At 40.2% G+C, this 20,533-nt stretch overlaps 1 protein-coding gene across 9 annotated transcripts in view; it reads right to left on the bottom strand.

Annotated features, from left to right (window-relative positions):
- Positions 1-20,533, bottom strand: part of adamts17 (ADAM metallopeptidase with thrombospondin type 1 motif, 17) — a 626,422-nt gene that overhangs the window by 158,428 nt on the left and 447,461 nt on the right. For all 9 annotated transcript variants that reach the window (XR_006096576.1, XR_006096581.1, XM_042414307.1 and 6 more), the window contains exons 11-15: positions 19,403-19,504; positions 19,072-19,217; positions 16,126-16,295; positions 13,083-13,210; positions 4,863-4,983 (exon numbers count right to left, since the gene is read on the bottom strand). Coding sequence is in view for 7 of the 9 variants with exons in the window: in XM_042414307.1 (XP_042270241.1) it covers positions 4,863-4,983; positions 13,083-13,210; positions 16,126-16,295; positions 19,072-19,217; positions 19,403-19,504 (667 nt within the window). In the remaining 2 variants the exon portion in view is untranslated. The remainder of the gene's footprint in view (positions 1-4,862; positions 4,984-13,082; positions 13,211-16,125; positions 16,296-19,071; positions 19,218-19,402; positions 19,505-20,533) is intronic.

Below are 20,533 nucleotides of genomic sequence, written 5' to 3' on the forward strand. Positions count from 1 at the left end.
AGAAAAATGGACTCGACGGTCCGTCATCTCACACAACAAGAACAATAGCAATAAAGCTAAAAGCTAAATGCTAAGCAACAGCACTGATGCTGAAAAAAACACACAACTAACACGGCCTCTGCCCAGACTGCCTCTTACTTGGCCACTTCAGAAAGCAAGCAGGGTGTGTGTGTAGTCCGTCTTTCTGTTCAACTTTGTCCTTGGCTCAGATGCAGATGGTGGCCGTTCTCGCACGATCGGCGAAAATCACGGCAGCTGGCTCTCAGTGGCGTGGTGGAGAGAACAGCAGAGTCGACTCGGTGAAGACGAGCGGGGCAGAGAAGTTCCACTTCTTCCTGAAGAAACTTTGTTTCTTCCTTCTCGAGGGAATTTGAAGACGCTGGTTGCAGCAGCTGTCTCTCTCGGATCCAGGAATGTGTTCGGGTGAACACGGGCGAAGTCTCGTCTTGTCCGGCGAGGAGAGTCTTTGATGAGGGGAAAACATGTGCGTGGGGTACTCCCTTTAGTCAAGCTGACTCACAGAGGAACAGAAGTTACCCCTAGCTCAGCGACATGGGAAAGGCGTGTGTTTCAGGGCATGCTCAGTTTTTAAAGGGGCGGTGATGTCATGGCTGCGTCATCAGACACTCCGCTTTGCAGGAGCGTCTCTGCCAATGAGGGACTGTATGTTGACTGTTCCCTGCTGAGGTGTGAAAATCGCAAAGCATCCTTGGAAATGGAGTTTGCAATGGACTCCCATTGTCTGTAAGCAGCATTTTGGCGCTATTCCTCAGGGGAAACAAAGGAAAAAGCACCTTGTGGTCAGGCCTCACAGGTTACATGTAGGCCTTCTCTGTGTGACCTTGTGGTTTGAGGCCCAACAGCAACCAGCGTATTAGGTGCATTACTGCCACCCTTCGCTTCACACTACTAACCAATGATTAAATCCTACACATTAATCCCGTCTGTCTAATAAACTAAAAAAAAAAACTGCTGTTCCACCCTCATGGCAGGTCCATTAAAGTTTTAATGCTGTGCTCTGGAACTCCAGTCTTCCTGAGTTCTTCCCTCATATAGACTACAGTCTTTCTTGATCATTAGTACAATATATGATTACATGTGTAATAGTCTCCTCAGCCAAGCGGGAAAAAATATGTGCATATATGAACATCGGCAATTGGCAAAAATGTAAATCGTCAAAAAGTAATCGTGTTAAATAATCGTGATCTCAATATTGAACAAGATAATCGTGATTATGATTTTTGCAAAAACAACATAAATTGTGATTTACATACACACACACACACACACACACACACACACACACACACACACACACACACAAAGAGTTTATATATGTATGTGATAAATTGTAAATATGTATGTAATGAATTGTTTTCTTTAAGAAACTGTTACTTGAACATTTTTCAGTGTGCTTCTGAAGTTATATGTGTGCTCCTAAGTTTTTTCATTTAGGAGCACATGTACTCCTTGAAAAACAAGTAAGGATTGAACACTAATGTGTAAAAACACTAAGTAACTGGAGTGTGGCGCAGTCCAAGGGCTTCTATCACCGGCATATAGATGTTTTCAGACCTGGGCTGACAGGTCTGACTTCACCCATGCCCCCCCTCCCATTCTCTCTCTCTCCCTCTCAGCTGGAGAGAAGGATTTCAGGGTACTCTTCTTGTGAAATATCCTCATAAATCCCATGACTTTGGCCAAATCTTACATTAAAAATCATATTTTAGTAGGAATTTTCGTCGCGAATCCATTGATACAGGTTCGAAAGTGGTCAGACTTATCGTTTAGACATCAGACGCCCCAGTTTGGCACAAAGTCCATGCCCAGAGATTGCCTCACCCTAAGAAAGGAGCGTATGAACTATCTACAGATTCAATTAGACCGATAATAAGATCTAATAATATATACTTTGGTAAAACTACTGATCCAGTCAACAAAGTAAATAATTTTTTCAGGAAAATGACTCAATATGTGATTTATTCCAATATCTCAATTAGCCAACAGAATGGAGAATATATTCCTAGAATACACGCCACTAAATCCCATGCTCCTGAACAACATCACTCACTGGTGGGATGCCCAAACTTTTACAAGAAACACTTCCAAACACTTACTGACTTGTCTATTTCTCCAATTAAATCCTCAACTTTAGTGAACTCTTCTGATATTTTTGACGTCTGCTTAAATGGGCAATCGCAAGGCTCAAAGAGAGGTCAAAATATGGGTTTCCTACAACCTTCACAGTACCATACTATCATTGATCACATAGGTGATTATGCACAATTATCTACAATGGGTACCACTGTAACTCCAGGATTTCACTGGTGTTGCGGAGTTAATGCATGGAATAGTCTACCTCCATTATTCAAAGGCCGATGTGCATTGTGTACGTTAAACGATATGACTTATGTAGTGGAACCTGTTGAATATCTCTCCCCTCACAGGACTTTGTCACAAAGTAAGAGAGAATTGTCCGCAGTTGTAGGTTATATACACCTTAAGAATACGGACCCCGTCGATTTAGCTAAACGATATTACGAATTGCGTAATGATTATCAGATTTACACTCATTCACATTAGCTTTCAAAACTATTTTTTGGAATACAGAATTAAGTTACGCCAACCATTACCTTTCCGCTCTTACACGTCATGACATAGCTTTAGTGGCTAACACCATGCTCATGGTTCTCCAGAGTATTAGTAACGAACTTTCCCTAGTTCATAAGTTTGCTATAGACAATCGTATAGCTTTAGATGCCATTACTGCTGCTCAAGGAGGAGTCTGTGCCATAGTGGGTGAGGGATGTTGTACATATCTTCTATCAGAATCAGAAGGTCTTGGGAATTTAAGCATTGCAATTAGAAATCTCAGAGAAATCCAATTGGGTGAAAAAGGGGGTCGGGTAAAGATAGGTCCCTCATCCCTGGAGCCCAGCATGAAGGATAAACCAGCCGCAATTTAGGAGGGGCATGGAGGAGAATAGGCAAGTTCCGAGTAGCAGGACACCTTAACATCAGAAAACTGAAGGAAATGAAAGAGGGATTCATCATTTCGATATTATCTTAAAATCTCATATTTAGTCATACTGAAGTATCTTTAAGCTACCTAGTTCTATATCTGATGAAGGTTTTAATGCATTGATGATTTTTTTGCCATGTACATCAAAGAAAAAAAAAGTGCCAGTGGGTTTTATACATTATCAAATGTTGTAGACATGTTAATGTCAGAAAGAGTAAATGAGCTAAATCATGCTAAACATGGGTTGATCTAATAATGACATTAACATCTGCTCTACCATAGCTTGATTTTGATCTTATAGTCATTTGAATTTCATGTATTTCATTTATATATTCTCATTGTACATTTATTAGTGAAGCCTAACGCACCAATATATAGGAAGTAGAAACGGGATATGATAGGTCCACTAGAAAAAAAAAAAAAAAAAATAGAAAAAAGGGTGAAATTTATATTAGGTATTTTCTGTGTGTTGCATACATCTTAAGGAATATTGGTTTGTTGTTCACTGTATTTGCATGTGATAGAGCCCCGGCCGGAAATAAAGCTGTATTCAACTTATGCTTCTTTGTGTGTCTCACTCTATTCAGATCATCAGAAATACATGGTTACAGTTAGATAAATTAAGTCCAGCCCTGGTCACAAGATTTTAAGGTCTAGTGCAATGAGATTTCCTGTTCTGTTGTTTCCCAAATAATACCTTTCTTATTCGAGGCAAAAATGCCTAACGTTTTCACATAAATTTTAATTATGTTATTATTATTCCTACTATTATTCTTTATCTGTCACTGATTGGTGTAACACTACTATGATCCAGGTGTTGAGTTTGCAATACAAGTGACTAAACAGCTCCAGGATGATCTCAGACAACACGGAATAAAATATTACATATTTTGCTTTCACTTTCTTAAGTTTAATTGGCAGAGGCATTCCAAGGTTTTTCGGCACAAGTATTATATCACCTCCATTCGGTACAAACTGCATACGAGCAGCAAAATACATCATTAGTGTAATTATTTGCGTATGATACTGCATACTATTTATTATGAGATTAAGACAAAGTTATTGCATATGAAATCAAAGGTAGTTTCAGAATGCCAGTGTGAAGTTAGCCCATAAAATGCCAACTGTTCCAGGAATACTGGAAACTCCCAACTTTCCCAAGAAAATTTGCTCGGTTTTGTCACTTTCCAGGACTTTCACATAACTCATAACAGGACATAATATTGTAATTCAAGGTTTCCAGGTTTTCCAGGATGTGTGGGGATTAGACAAATATTTCAGGTCAGCCATCTCTTTCTTCGAGGTTAAGCAACACATCTTGGTGTATACATATGCATGAGCATGCATGTGTTAGAAATTCTCTGGTTAATCCCTTGGTGCAAAAACCCTTGTGAAACGTTAAGGATGACTCAGTAAACTACTGTGGACTCAGCGCTATTTGTAAAACCACAAATAAAAACACATTGGTCCTAAAAGTGTTTTCACAGACACAAAAATAGACCCACATCAGACACATTTGGTGGGAGGAAAAACCATCATTACAATAATCATTACAAACAATTCTCAGACATGGATAAGTAGGTTAGGTGTTATTAAAGGGAAAATTCACCACTGTGAATACAATGATTTTTTAAAACTGGGTCACTTATGTAGTATAAATGTGCAATTATTTTTGAAATTGGTGCACTGTGACTAGAGAAAACTGAGAAAAAGGCTGTAAATCCCAATAACAAATTGGTCACAATTTTACACATTGACCAAACATGGTCCAGCCATATACTAGGTTTTGACTTAGTCTTGCTTAAAAGCCAGTCACTTAGACAGTGAAACACACACTCACCCATTCCATTGGTGTGGTTGAAGTCTCCCCTCACTATCTTGCAGGAGCGGCCGTCTCCATTACACACACCACAGCGGTCCTCTTTGGCTGAAGAGCCAATGATGCTGTCACAGCCAATTTTCTGTCCGCAACAAAACAGTAAAACCAAAAGTTGTGTAGTTGTCTTAATAGTACACACTGACATAGGTGTGTCTGCCTCTGTTTGCTTGTGTCTGTCTGCACAGGCATTCCTTTGAAGACAGCTTGTTTTTTGTGTGGATATAATTCATTTAGAAAAGAAGGTTAAAATTTGTAGATTTGTCTTTATGCAGAGACAGTCTTGGCTTGTCAGTAGTGTCATATGTAGCTCAGTCACCCATCAGAAGTTAGACCTTTTGGAAATGGATGCATTAACCTCCAATTGTATATATTACATCACCTATGACCCCCTTCAGGAACTGTATGAGAATGGGACAACTGACTTGTTGATGCATTCAGTCTTGAGACTGAATGCATGAGTCAATTCAGACTGCTAAGAGTGAGACAAACATGAAGCAAGTTGAAAAATCAGTTATCTTTTTGTTTTCAGTAACACACATCACAGCGCCATCACCACTCTCTATCACAGTGATTGTTATACCTCATTTGTCTATAAGCCAAAGATCTTTAGTTACACAGTTGAGAGCTGGTGTCTTCCTCAGGACATTGAGTTTGGGTGATTCAAAATATTCGAAGGAAAACAGATTGTGTGAGCTGTGTGATTTTAGGTGAAGTGGAAAATGAGTCCCATTTTCTTTGTACTACAAATTATGATGATTTAAGAGATTTATTTTCCATGAAATGGCTCAACAAAACCCTGAAATAGTCTGCTGTAGAAATGATCAAAAATTTGGATGTGTTTAAGTTTGCTAACTTTGTCTCAAAAGAAAAATGTATTATTTAATTAGAGTTTACTGTGATTTCTCCAGTACTATATTGCAAAGGTTTTGGCTCAGGAGGTATAGTGGGTTGTCCACTAACTGCATGATTGGTGGTTCGATCCCTGGCTCTTTCTATCCATGTAAAGTGCTTTTAATCTTCACTGTATAAGTACAGTCCCTTTACCATGTACGTGACACAATTATAAAAATTTAATGCAATCTGCTAGTCAGTAATGAGACATGGCCAAATAGAAGTTACCTGGATGTAATTCCAGATCTTTAAGTATGATGTAGCCCGCAGTCACTCTGTATCAGAAAGTAAATGAAAGAATGTAAACATAGTTACAGTGGGGAACATAATTAAAGCACAATAGGACCTGATCATGTACGCTACATATGTCTGCTGTTGTGGTGGTGATATAAAGGTGAAATCTGAAACTGTACAATAAATCAAAACCTATTAACCTATTGCTATTAACCCTTTGTTTTAAGTGTAAGATTGGGGTGTGTGTGTGTGTGTGTGTATGTATGTGTGTGTGTGTGTGCGTGTGAGTGAGTGAGTGAGTGTGTGTGTGTGACTATACATATTGCTAGTCTGAGCCAGCAAAACGCCTGTGGCTCAGATGTGTCTCAGATTTTTTAACTACATTAGGAATTTTAACTTCAAGCCAGAAAACACACACACAGCAAAGAAGTGAAAGAAAGTCATGCATGCTGCATAGTTTGTGGATTCAGAGGGCCTCAGTCAGACTTCCAGGGTCCTCCTCCAGCCAGACAGTCTATTTTCATAGTTTCACTGAATATATTCCTCTCCTTTTTTCCTATCTGCTTCCTCTCTTTCCTGTCTCCTCTTGCCAGTGTTTTCATAGCATGCCCGAGTCTCGTATTTCAGGCTTAGAAAAGCATCTGCACCCCCTCCTACTCCCTCTGTAATCTCAGTATCTGCCCCCTTATCTTTGTCTGCAGCTCACAATCTCCATCCTCCACTGTTTCTCCCTCTGAGGTGAAAGATGTTCATGTAGATGTGTTCTGCTGAAAGCAGAGGAGAGCAGACCAAGAAAGACAGAAAGAAGCAAAGTGAACCCTAGAATCCGATATAGCTTAACCACTATATCATGTATTATAAACTTACAACGTTTTTTGAAAGGCCTAGTTGTCAGTGGACTGGATTGGATATACTGGCTGCAACAGTCTGAGAGTAAAAGTTACCCAGCAAACATGGACGGACCTGGACGAATCAGTGAAAGCCCGATAGGAGCCAAATCAAGTCATCATGAATAGTCAGATTAGGCCCAGAATATCACCCTGTTTCAACTAACATAAATCCTAGAGAAAAAGACTTTGCCACTGACTAGCACTGTCATGAACATCAGAAATATAATTTGCACAGATTTACAAACTGTTTTTGTTGGAAGATTTCATGGAGGTGTAAAAAAATCTTTCTTTTAATGCTCTGTGGTCATTTTTGAAAAAAAAAGTGAGCATGTTCTGGTCTACAATGAACACACTCGTCTCTCCAGCCTGCAGCAAACCACGCTGATGCTTGTACATACCAAATCTCAATCCAATGTTTGTATTTTCCTAGAAAATACAGCTGCACAGTGCACACTTCAAGTACATTAAAGTTATTAAAATCAATCCGATGTGTATGCTTGACAACTGAATAGCTCTGCATTGCATTAAGGAAAAAACTGCCTGCATCCAAGCTGTTCCTTAATGTTTATTAATTTATTTATTTATTTATCTTTTACAAAATAACAAAGTATAAATCAAACCCTCTTTGTAAACTTTTTGGCCTTGTCCCTGTCTTGAAGGACTTTCTCTATCCTTTTAAAAGTATCCTCCAGTGTTTGGTGTTTCGGTGCAGACTTTGTCTCGGCTGTTCCAAAACATAATCTTTCTTCTGCTTTAACCATTCTTTGGTAGAATGACTTATGTGTTTAGGGTCATTGTCTTACTGCATGACCCACTTTCTGTTGAGCTTCAGTTCACAAACAGATACCTTGACATTTTCCCATAGAATTTGCTAGTACAACCAGAACTCATAGCTCCATCAATGATTGCAAGCTGTCCTGGTTCAGAGGCAGCAAAGCAGCCTAAACCATGATACTACCACCACCATGTTTCACAGATGGGTTAAGGTTCTTATGCTGGAATGCAGTGTTTGCTCATCGCCAAACAGAACACTTCTCATTCAAGCCAAAAAGTTCAATTTTGGTCTCATCGATCCACAGAATATTTTTCCAATCACCTTCTGGCTTATCCATATGGTCTTGTGCAAACTGTAGACAGCAGCAATGTTCTTTTTGGAGAAAGTGTTTTCTTCCTTGCACCTCTGCCACGCACACCATTGATGTTCAATGTTCTCCTGATGGTGGACTCATGAACATTGACTATAGCCACTGAAAGAGAGACCTTTAGTTTCCTAGACATTACCCTGGGGTCCCTTGTGGCCTCCCGGAGTATTACACGCCTGCTCTTGGTGTGATCTTTGTTTTTCAACCACTCCTGGGGAGGGTAACAATGGTGTTGGATGTCCTCCATTTGTACACAATCTGCCTGACAGTCAGTTGGAGTCCAAACTCTTGAGAAAAAAAACCCTTTCCAGCTTGGTGAGCATCAACAACTTTTCTTCTAAGGTCCTCAGAAATATCCTTTGTTTGAGCCATGATGCACTTCAACAAACCTGTGTTGTGAAGCTCAGACTCTGATAGTGAAGACCAAGATTTCTCTTCTTTATATAAGGCAGGGCCTCCCAGACTCACACTTGATTGTCATCCCATTGATTGAAACACTCAATTCCAATTTCCCCTTCAAATGAATTGATAATCCTACAGGTTCACATACTTTTGCCACACACAAATATGTTACATTGGATCATTTTCCTCAATAAATAATTGAACAAGTATATGGTTTTTGTCTCATTTGTTTAACTGATGTCTCTTTATCTAGTTTTAGAACTCGAAAGGAAATCACCACATTTTAGGTCATATTTATGCGGAAATAGAGTTAATTCTAACAGGTTCACAAACTTTCAAGTAGCAATGTATGTAAAATTCAGAATGCAAGAAATCAAGTCTTTGTAACTAAAATTTTCCTACTGGGGGACCCTCAGACCACCCACTTAAAAAGTAACCTAACTGAGGCTATATTTCACATTATATTTCCTGGCCTGAATGATTTTCCCAGTCCGGCCCTGCTGCCTGACAAACATATTGAATCGGTATGTACAAATGATAATATGTTCACAAACAGTCTGATGGCAGGGATGAACATGAGGGAGACAAGATCAAGGTGGCCTTTGGGGCTACAGCTCTTTTCTCTGCTATTTTAGGCAATTACAACAATGTTATTGATATGTTATTTTATTTTGAGCTAAAAGTTAGGTTTTGAAGTTCTGACAATATGTTAATCATTTTCAGTTATAGAAGTGGTGAAATGGTGAGACAGGTCAGCAACTGACCACAATGTCATCTTCATAGTTGGTGACTATCTCAAACATGCCTCTGGGAGGTCTGATGGTGGGGGGTATAATAAGAGAAGTGCAGCCAACAATGCAGCTTATGATACCCCATCCCCATGGATTTTATTGTATAGTTTTGTATTCCTCTGGCACACTCCAGGACTTTGCTGCCCCCTGAACCCTGACTCTGCTGACCCCCTGACTAGTGATTTAGCTGACTCTGCTTGACCCTTGACTCTGGTGACCCCTGACTGTATGTGTTAATATGTTAATTGTTCAAGTTTAATTAATGTTAATTGTTCAAGTTTATTCATTTGGTTTTATTAAATATGCATTTTCACAATCTACTGTTGTACTGCAAAATGACTTGAGTTAAACATTAGTATGTAGATGAGCATTTTAGAAGAGAAGCTGTCTATATTTGTGATCACATATTTATTGCCTTATTTTTAGACAATGCTAGTTTTTGCAAAATGCCAAATTTAATAGTGCACTTTTTCCACCTCAGTGTAATCAGATAGGAGACAGAGAAACCCAACCTCAACTGCATTTCTCCCAGACAAATATATTTTCTTGGCCATCAATATGAATAACTGGGTTTCTAATCAGTTCTTTACATGTATCCATTTGTAGGACAAATAATTCAGAAAGGCAAACATCCATTTCTGTCTAGTTGAAAGAGAACATGTCTGTTTCTGAATGTATTGTACTGAATTTCTAGCCACAGCAGCTGTGTGGCTTCAAGGATGGTGATATCACTTAGGTTAGTCCACCACTTTGGTCCACAGTGAAATATCTCAATAACTATTGGATGGACGTTCATGTTGCCCTTGGGTGACTTGTCATCTAGCGCTACCATCATCATCAACATAAATCAAAATGTTTCCAGTGCTTTGGTTTATGACTAAATACTGTGCTTGCAACACTGATGTGTTTAGTGCACTGATCAGTCACTTTTTCATTTCATGATGTTATTCTCCTGTGCTGTTAGTAAACATTTATGTAGTGACTATTTGATTTTGTTAATAGTGTATCCTGCTGGGCCTGTATTTATCAAACTCAAAGAATTACACTTAAGATTACTTAAGATTAAGTAAAACGTTCTTTGCACACACACACACATGCACTGTGTGCTTCAGCTGTAGTCATATTAAGTGATCTTGCACAGTAAATTATACATGGTTCATTGCTGAGATGTAAGAAGTGAGTATTATGTGAGCACACGTGCATCATAATTGCACCCATATTTGTCTCTCTTTCTCTGTCTCTCTCACTTGGCCAGAAGGAGGGGGAATACCTACGAAATGTACTGACATCCAACATTTGCAAATGAACACAAACGGCTGACTGTAGTCAGGACACTAGATCCAAATAAACTCCTCAACCCACCCCAGGGGAACATGCTGTGTATCCACTGAACGTCTGCTAACTGCTTATGAATGAGGTACTCTTTTGATCCCCGTAGGGACATCCTCCTTCATAGCTCTACACTAGGACATTGTGGGCCAAATCCACAAAGAATGGATTGCGCCTGCTGATAGCACCATGAATTACACAACATTTGCACCCTAAATCTGCCCTGTTTTAAGGTCCTATTCACAAAACATTTTGCACTAATGATATGCCAGCACAAACATACCCATAAAGTTTTGCAGCTGAGTGAAATTTGCCCTTGTTTTGCATCTGTTTGAGTGAGCGGAGCGGTTTCCTGTGTTTCAGGCTTTTCTCCACATTTCAGCACACTCAACGGTCCATAATGAAAACTGTAGAGAGCAAAAAAGCCTCTAATTGCATGTCTTTAATTAGCAGAGGTGGGCACACACAGCTCTCCACAATCACAAACCAACTTTCATGTATTTTGCTTCTTTTACTTCTCTAGTATTTTGCATCTATAACATAATCTACTAATCACAGCTATTAATGTGACTCAGGCAGGTCTGAAACATGTTAATATCTGAATCTCTTACAATAATCTCGTTCAGGTGTCACTGAATGTATTTGGGATTTTGCAGAAACATCAGTAGTGATGTTCTGTTTGTTGCCCAGAGTTGGCTGTGTGTTACAGCTGACGTAAGCATCACACAGCAGCTGAAACAAGTGCATCTCCAAACTGAGAAAGAGATGCGGTACGGCAGCGGTAACACTGTACATCTTAACACTATATCGGTCAGGATCTGACAGTAATTAATATTCTGCTACACATCCACACAGATCAGCAGTTACACACAGATTCCAGGTTTATACGGTGGAATTGTTTGTAATAAAGCAGCTCTTACGGATGAATCCTGAGCTTCATCAGCACTGCCAAGACATTTTTATTTATAAGAAGCTGAAAGTCCGATTTGAAGAGAGAGAGAGAGACAGAGAGAGCAAGTGAGTAAAGAGTGAGTGTGCATGCAGTTAACACCAACTTTGGGAAAATTCAATCTAAAGATGCTAATAACTCCACTCTAACTGCGTGTGGCTATTAGCGCTGGTCTTTGTAAATTAGACTGTCAATTTTGGGCCGAATGTCATTTACATACATGCAAATGGCACAGGTGTACCATGATGCTATTCTGCTTGGCAGCAGTTTGCAGTGCATTGCTCCCTTTGTGAATTACACGCTATATTTTTGTCTCATTTGCACAGGTTTAGCGGCCACAAAAGCTGCACAATCCTTTGGATTTGGCCCTGTGTTTTCATGTATTTATTTTTTGCATTTCTGATTTTTTTTACAGTGATGACAACAGTGACAAAATCTCCCCCCCTTCACATTTCATTGGCTGTTGAACAGAGTTTTTATTAATGGACGAGTCTCTATAACTTTCAGGTCATACTGCTGCTGTGACAGTGGAACCTACCTACATTACATTGGTGGCCGATATATTTTTACATAACACTTTCTCTAGTTACCATAGTAGGGAGGCAAATATATTGTCACAGGGCTAATTCACACTTGTTGTAAGTTGAACCTGCAGTTGTCTCTGAGTTTGCGGCCACAATCTGCATGTACTCAGATCCTGATTTATTAAGCCAGCAGCTCATTATGCAGTCAGCTCCTGGACTGATCCAGGGACAGCCTTCGAGACTACACTGCAAGTGAAGGAGAGCTCATAGGTGCAGTTCAGCACCAGGATTTCTATGAGAGCATTACAATCCTGATTACAAAATATATACTTTGGCCACAGTTCAACTCAGCTGGAGATAAACTGTTAGGCTATTACAGAAAATAATACTAATGAAATTGTTATATTACAGTCATTACATTTATACTTACAGCAGTATTATTAATATTGCTTCTCTTTTCTACTGCAACTTCTTGTTAATTGATAGCTCATCATGCTGCTGCTGATTTTGGTATTCTTTCTATTAAGGTCTGTTTTGGTCAACTGCATTTCGGATCAGGTTGAATTATCCTTGGGTCTGCTTGGGACCCTTCAGATCAGGTATCTTTAAAAAAAAAAAAATGCACATCAGGTGCAGTTAGGTTTTCCACAGCTCAGTTTCAGATTGGATCCAAAGACCGTTTGGGTTAAAATAAGCACTTGGGTAAGAGTGCTGCACTCCTCTACAAGTGACAGACAATTTAAGAAAAAAAGGAATCTTCACATATTCTTCTTTCTTGTCAAAACCTGGCACGTACATTACTCACAATGCAGCCCCACCACAGTTTGGTCACAGATTCTGGTGTGTAGTCTGTGTTATGCTGGCAGTGGCTAATGTAGCCAATGGAGCAGAGATGAGTAGTGGGCTACAGAGGTCTGGTAATCTCACTTCACTTGCATCAAGGTGTTTTGCATATACAACTTGTAGTCTGTGTTTGTGTGTGTGTAAGTGTGCGTGTATGTGTGTGTGTGCGTGTGTGAGTATGCATACCTGACACTTCCCGTTAACACACAGGTCGGCCTCGTACGGTCCACAGGGTGTCCCATCCATCACTCTGTCAGCCATTAGGACTGGGACATCTCGACCAACCAGGCTACAGAACAACACACACGGCCTCTCTGTTCACAAACACACACACACACACACACACACACACACACACACACACACACACACACACACACACACATACTTTAAAAAGTTGAATGAAAACAGTAAAACTGCACCACAATGTCACATAAACAGCATTTGTTTACATTCGAGGTATAGAAAACTATGTGTGTTACAGATTTAAAACATATACACAATACTTCTTCTAGCTTGTTTCTGACTGCAAAGATCAAGGAAGACATTCACACGCAACACCAGGGACCATCTTTGAACAGAGACGGGGATTTAATTTAATCTAAATTCTTAACAGCCAAACACACTTGCAATCATATATTGTAATAATGATCAAGAAAGACTGTAGCCTATATGAGGGAAGAACTTAGGAAGACTGGAGTTCCGGAGTTCAGCATTAAAACTTTAATGGACCTGCCATGAGGGCAGACAGCAGTTTTTTTTTTTAGTTTTAGTTTAGACAGACAGGATTAATGTGTAGGATTTAATCATTAGTTAGTAGTCTGAAGCGGAGGGTGGCAGTAATGCACCTAATATGCTGGTTGCTGTTGGGCCTCAAACCACAAGGTCACACAGAGAAGGCCTACATGTAACCTGTGAGGCTTGACCACAAGGTGCTTTTTCTTTGGTTTACCCCGAGACAAAGGCATAGCGCCAAAATGCTGCTTACAGACAATGGGAGTCCATTGCAAACTCCATTTCCAAGGATGCTTTGCGATTTTTACACCTCAGCAGGGAACAGTCAACATTTAGTCCCTCATTGGCGGAGATGCTCCTGCACAGCAGAGCATCCTGATGACGCAGCCATGACATCACCGCCCCTTTAAAAACTGAGCATGCCTGAAACACACGCCTTTCCCATGTCACTGACCTAGGGGTAACTTCTGTTCCTCTGTGAGTCAGCTTGACTAAAGGGGGTACCCCACGCACGTTTTCCCCTCATCGAAGTCTCCCCTCGCCAGACGAGCAAGACTTTGCCCATTCCCAGATCCGAGACTTCGCCCTTTCCTGGATCCGAGAGAGACCGCTGCTACAACCAGTGTCCTCAAATTCCCTCGAGAAGGAAGAAACAAAGTTACTTCAGGAAGACGTGGAACTTCTCTGCCCCGCTTGTCTTCACCGACTCGTTTCTGCTGTTCTCTCCGCCATGCCACTGAGAGCCAGCTGCTGTGATTTTCGCTGACCGTGCGAGAACGGCCACCGTCTGCATCTGAGCCAAGGACAAAGTTGGAAATTAAGACGGACTACACACACACCCTGCTCGCTTTCTGAAGCGACCACCAGGTGGCGCCATCTTGCTTTTGTCTAGCCAAGACACTGCCGTACTTCTGCCATTCGAGTCTCGCCTGACGTGACTTCCCAATGTTGCCAACTGCTGTTCCAAACAGAGTGGTGCATCCTGTCAGCCGTGGAATTTCCTATCTGTGCAACTGAACACAGCAGCTCCTCTACGGATTGTTTCTCCATGATAGTCCCGGTGTTCACTTCACTCAGCTGGCCGACAGACCTGCTGGTTTTCCCACTTTAACCTGAATAACTAACCGGGGCTCAGTGGTACGATTGGATCCAAACAGAGAGCCGGGGCTAGCTGAGAGCCCAGTGGAGGCTAACTGGTTGTGCTTCTTTCCGGTCATGCTGCAGCTTACGCTTTGCTAGCCTTAGGAGCGTCACCACTTTCTGTATCCGTCGTTTCAACTTTAAATCCCTCTAGTGTTTCATATAGTGTTATAGTTGTAATTTGTAGTTAATTATTTCTCCACTTCACACATATCTATTTTTAGGGGCAAATGTGAGTGAAATACTCACACTGTAGAGCCCAGTGACAGTACACATTTCAATCAAACTTTGACCAGATGATGTGGGTTAAAAGTGTTTGCTTTTCTAAAAATAGACGATGAAATATAGGAAATTAATTTGTTTTACACACAAACTCATCAATTTACTAATTGAAATTCAAGTGTCCGGGCTCAAAACTTGCACAGTTTTGATGACACAGGTGTGAGCAACTCAGCCTTATATGACAAACATCATCTGATTCACATGAAATTTTCAAGGTGAGCTCTACAGTTGATATACAGCGACATGATGTTCACTTAATGGGTGTTTTCTAGCACCATATAGAGGACTCAGGAAATGATATTTAGGGCCTGAGCCCAAAGGGCGAAGACCTTATTGTTTTTCGTGTGTTTGTTTCTTTCTTATTATTCTTTATTAATACGCCACTTGAACCCTAAATTTGACCCCCTAAACATGCTCAAAAACTCACCAAATTTGGCACGCACATCAGGTCTGGTGAAAAATTTGATAAAATGCATAAATTACCCCTGACCTAAATCCAACAGGAAGTCCGCAGTTCACCCATGAAAGTATGACTTTGTGCCAATTTTGGACCTTGAATAAATGCTATCTCCTCCTAAGGCCTAATGGTATCGGCTTCAAACTTTAATACATGACTTATCACACTGTGCTGAACAAAAGTTATTAAAAACTTTGTAATAACTCGAACGGTTTAGATCTAGTAAGCCCTGAAAGTTGTAGTGCAACATCACACCTTAAAATGTAAACCAATGGGGAGGCAATCTTTGGGCATGGACTTTGTGCCAAACTGGGGCGTCTGACGTCTAAACTATAAGTTCGACCACTTTCAAACCTGTATCAATGGATTTGCGACGAAAATTCCTACAAAAAAATGTGATTTTTAAAATGTGGATTTTTACTATTAAAGTACTATTAAAGGGCCCTTGATTAGGAGCCAATAAGAGTCAGGATACTCCAATATCAACAGTGTGTCACTTAGGCTTTTAAGTTAGAATCTTTAAAACTAAACGTGACTGAGCCTTTGAGCCTTGTAGTTTGGTTTTTACTTCTTTCCATGCACTTAAATGAGTGAGTGTGTGTGTGTGTGTCTCACCATCATTAATAATGGCGGTTAGCATGCTGCCCTTCCTCTTGCTGGCGTGTTGGTTGTAGGACAGACACTGCAGGTCTCTGAGGCTCGGCGCCCCCTTGGCACATGGATGTCCCTCACAGGCCTTGTGTTCCACATTTGCCTTCTGACAGGTTCGCCCCCCAGGACCAGGCCTGCATGCGCACGCACACACACACACACACACACACACACACACACACACACACACACACACACACACATACACACACACAATCATGAATATGCAAAGATAAATTCCCCCAGAGGCACAGACAGTTGGCTATTTTTATTGGAACCTGTATAGTGTAATAATTCTGTCCCTCTTATTAAGTAGTTTGATTTTGGAATGAAAGGAGATACTCTCCAGTGTTCAGTATTTTTCATTTGGGGGCTTTTGACTGGTGCAGTGGAAACAGGCCTATATGTTTTGTTTATTTCTTTTAATTCTTGTAAGATTGAAATAGATTTATCATACTGTTTAGGATTTTATCCTAAACTGGACTTACGTAGAGTTGCATCTTATTTTAATACTTGTTTGCCTAAAAATGACTCTTACATGAATATATGTTCTTTGTTGCTCTTTAGAGACATATTTTACTGGTTAGCCACACATGAGAAACAGTGGCAGCTTCATTTATGGTTGATTGGAAGTACTGCTGTTGTTGTCTCTCTGTTCAACTGACATCTCTTTGTGTTTGTGATTAACTGATCTGTTCTGGTCCATCAGGCTAAAGTTGTGGAATTAAACAGTGTTAGAATTCACATATTAAAGTGTCTATTCTGGTAGGTTTATTGGACTTAATTTCAGCACCATACATTGTTCAAACAATTCAACAGTTTTAATGCCTCTTCTCTGTGGGGTTAGGATTAGACAGAACAATATTCATTGGGTTTTACTAAAGCACTAAACAAGTGCTTATTTCATTATCTACAGTAGATTTGTGAAAAGGTATATAGAAGTTTTGATGTAATCTATTAAAGTCAAAACCTCAGCATTCATCAAGGGGACAAATATTTTCGCTGGAGGGCCAGATTTGGCACACGTGCTGCTACCACTGCTGTAGAAGTTAACAAGTCTCTATTAGTGTGAGTGTCCAACAATATGAGATGAAGAATAATTTATTTGAGCAGATGATAATTATGATAATGAATCACACTGCAGTGTTATGACTACTAATAGAGTTACTTTTAAAAAGTTACTAAGACTTACTAACTGTACCCCTAGGTCTGGGGGTTAAGGCGTGTCTGTGTGAGGCAGGAGGGCAGGAGTGCAATGACATTTAAACGAGACAGAAGGTAGAGCTGTCATCCACAAAAACAACAGAAATCCTCCTCACATCTTGCCCTGCAGTTCTTTAACTCTCCAGCTGTCTGTTCCTGCAGTTATCAGCTGGTAAAATCTTGTTTATTTGAAAATGAGCACAGGGCTTGGGGAGGTGGGCATTATCATTCTAGCATTTATATAAATTTCATGACATAGAGAACTCCCAAATAGTCAACTCTACGCCAGCATTGGCCCCGCCTTTTGAGGGCTGATTTTTAACAGCATATAACAGGTTGAGCCATTTTCAACCCGATGAAATGTTGATTTTTTATAAATTTGGTGACAGTATCAATATTAAAATGGTAAATGGACTGTACTTGTATAGCGCCCTTCTAGTCTTCCGACCACTCAAATCGCTTTTTACATTACGAATCACTTTCACCTATTCACACACATTCATACGCTGAATGGTACAGGGGCTACCATGCATGTTCCAACCTGCCCATCGGTGGAAATCTAATCATTTATACACATCCACACACTGATGGCACAGCCATCAGGTGCAATTCGGGGTTAAGTGTCTTTCCTAAAGACACATCGACATGTGGACTAGTCGAGCCGGGAATCGAACTGCCGATCTTCCGATTAGTGGACGACCCGCTCTACCTCTTGAGCCACAGCCGCAGGTGTTGATGTGTTTCATCACAGTACAGTCATATAATTTACTTCACAGCTCAAAAAAAAAACACATTTTAGTGTGCAGTACCTTAAAGTACCTTTAAATATTTTTATGCATATTGTCCTGATGATCTGAATGACACTTTTGAATCAGTGTAGACTGAATGAGACACAATGCCTATGTGCTGCCAAGTAATTGCACATAAATGACTCCAAACAGATACTGTAAATGACTGACAGACATCCAATGCCTTACTGTCTATGTGCCCAGCTTAATTTAGAGGTAAACATCACTAATGATTTGTAAGTAACTTGGAGAACACACACACAGCAAGAAGCAGACCAGTGTTAACTTCAGTGCAAGTTAATTCATTGTACAGGGGCATTATGAACCATAGGATACTAGAAAAGAGTTGTGCATCTTCTCATCATAAAAATCATATTATTAAAAGCAGGACAATCTTTCAACCTCCACAAGCCATCAGTGGATCAAACAGCAGGTGAACACAGCTCTGTGCTCTGCATCTTATACCTGTTTCATACTGTGACATCTGTTAAACACCTACTACAAAGCTTTATATAGGCTACTGTACAGGCACTGACTGTGGATTCTAGAATCCATACTCCATTCAAAGTTCAGGTTAACTTAAAATTTAGCAACATTATTTTGTGTTTGTTTTCACCAGTTTGGTGCAGTATGACAGCCTAGTAGGGGCCCCAACAAATAAATGTACAAATAATCATACAATGGTACATAAAATTGGAAAGTCCAAAAATTACTAACTAGTCTAGTGAAGTCATACATCAAAGGCACACAATTAATATTCTCTTATCATACTTGTTAAATCTTTAATGTTATTTTTTGGGAAAAATCTTAGCTTTTTTTCATTGGAATGTGGGAATTGTATGGCAGGTGCAAGTTCTCTGTCTCTCTTACATACAAGCGCATGCACACACAGACACACACAGACAGACAGACAACATACGGAGGGTTGTCACATTTCCTCTGTCTGAACTGGACTCCAGTACCGCAGGTCCTGCTGCACATGCTCCACTGGCTCCATGGACTCCAGTCACCGTCCACATGCTGAGGGATGGGAGTCTTACTGACACACTCACCTGCCCTGCACCACTGACAAATACACACACAAACACACATACATTAATTTAAATGATTACAAATACATTTCACACTCACCTGAATCTTCATTGGGCATATCAACGTGCATAACAATTAATCGCAACCTGTTGTTTTAGAGAGATGGAGATGTGAGTATTTATGCATGACAGCACAGTGTGTGAGTATGACAGTCCTACCTTGTCTGCTCCACACTCTGTTCCATCCAGAGGGGGATCCAGTTTGGTTTTACAGGCTGCATCCCCCTCTACTAAACACCACAGGCCAGCACACATCAGGTGCTGCAACACACACATATAAATACAGGAGAAACTGTCAAGTCTCAAATATGAGCATCAGTTCATTTACAGTCAAATTCCATAAATACAACATATACAGTCATATCATACTCACCTCTCTGCTGCTTCCAATTTCACTTTTTTACGAAAAAAAAAGTAATTTCTCACTTAATTCCAATTGTTTATATTTTGCCATTTTCTTAACTGGTGTTAAGCTTGTGCCAATGGAACTCAACACTTCCTGTTGATGTTTCACATGTAGCCCACGTGGCTCATTCATGTGAGGAAAAAACAAGAATTATGCACTTTGAGCAGCTGGAAAGCTTTTCAGGTGAAACAAATGTGCACCTATGGAGTACAACATGATAATGAGATAAAATGCACTTTTACTGTTTTTTTTCACATAACTGTGAAAATTAAGTACAGAGCCTGTCTGTTTCAAATAAAGGCCTGGTTCCCTCTGCAGTTGAGGTAAATAAAGGCACTGGTCACTGTTTGAGAATTAACAGTATGTCAGGTTTTGAAAGATTCAAATCTTGAGGCACCTGACTAAATATACTGGCCTCCAGGAGGTACCAAAATGGGCAGAAACAGTTCTGTTTAGTCTGAATATCACCTCTTAGTTGCACCAAATGAGGGTTAAGGCTCAGAATGCTTGTGTTTCCTTTGCTGAGGTTATGTATTAAGTCACTACCAGGTGGATTCATGCTGTGGCAAGCTATGTAATATCAGGCTTCAGTCACAGAGGTCCTAGTCAAGCATTCTCAATCTCAAGCATTTACAACTAAAAACTGAGGAAGAAAACAAAATGCCATGGACATTTTTTATTTGACCTTAACCCTTACTGTCTCTACTTGCTACTGTATGCATACTGTACACTTTACAAAGATCCACATGCTTGTAAAATGCACTTTATTAGGGACCGAGCCCAAAAGGCAGAGGACTACTGTAATAGGGTCCTCGTCTAAGGGCATGTGTTTGTTTGTTTCTTTCTTTATTAGGGCCTGAGCCCCAAAGGCTTTATTAATCCAC

This window comes from Thunnus maccoyii, chromosome 1 (genome assembly GCF_910596095.1).
Source record: "Thunnus maccoyii chromosome 1, fThuMac1.1, whole genome shotgun sequence".
NCBI classification, from domain to species: domain Eukaryota; kingdom Metazoa; phylum Chordata; class Actinopteri; order Scombriformes; family Scombridae; genus Thunnus; species Thunnus maccoyii.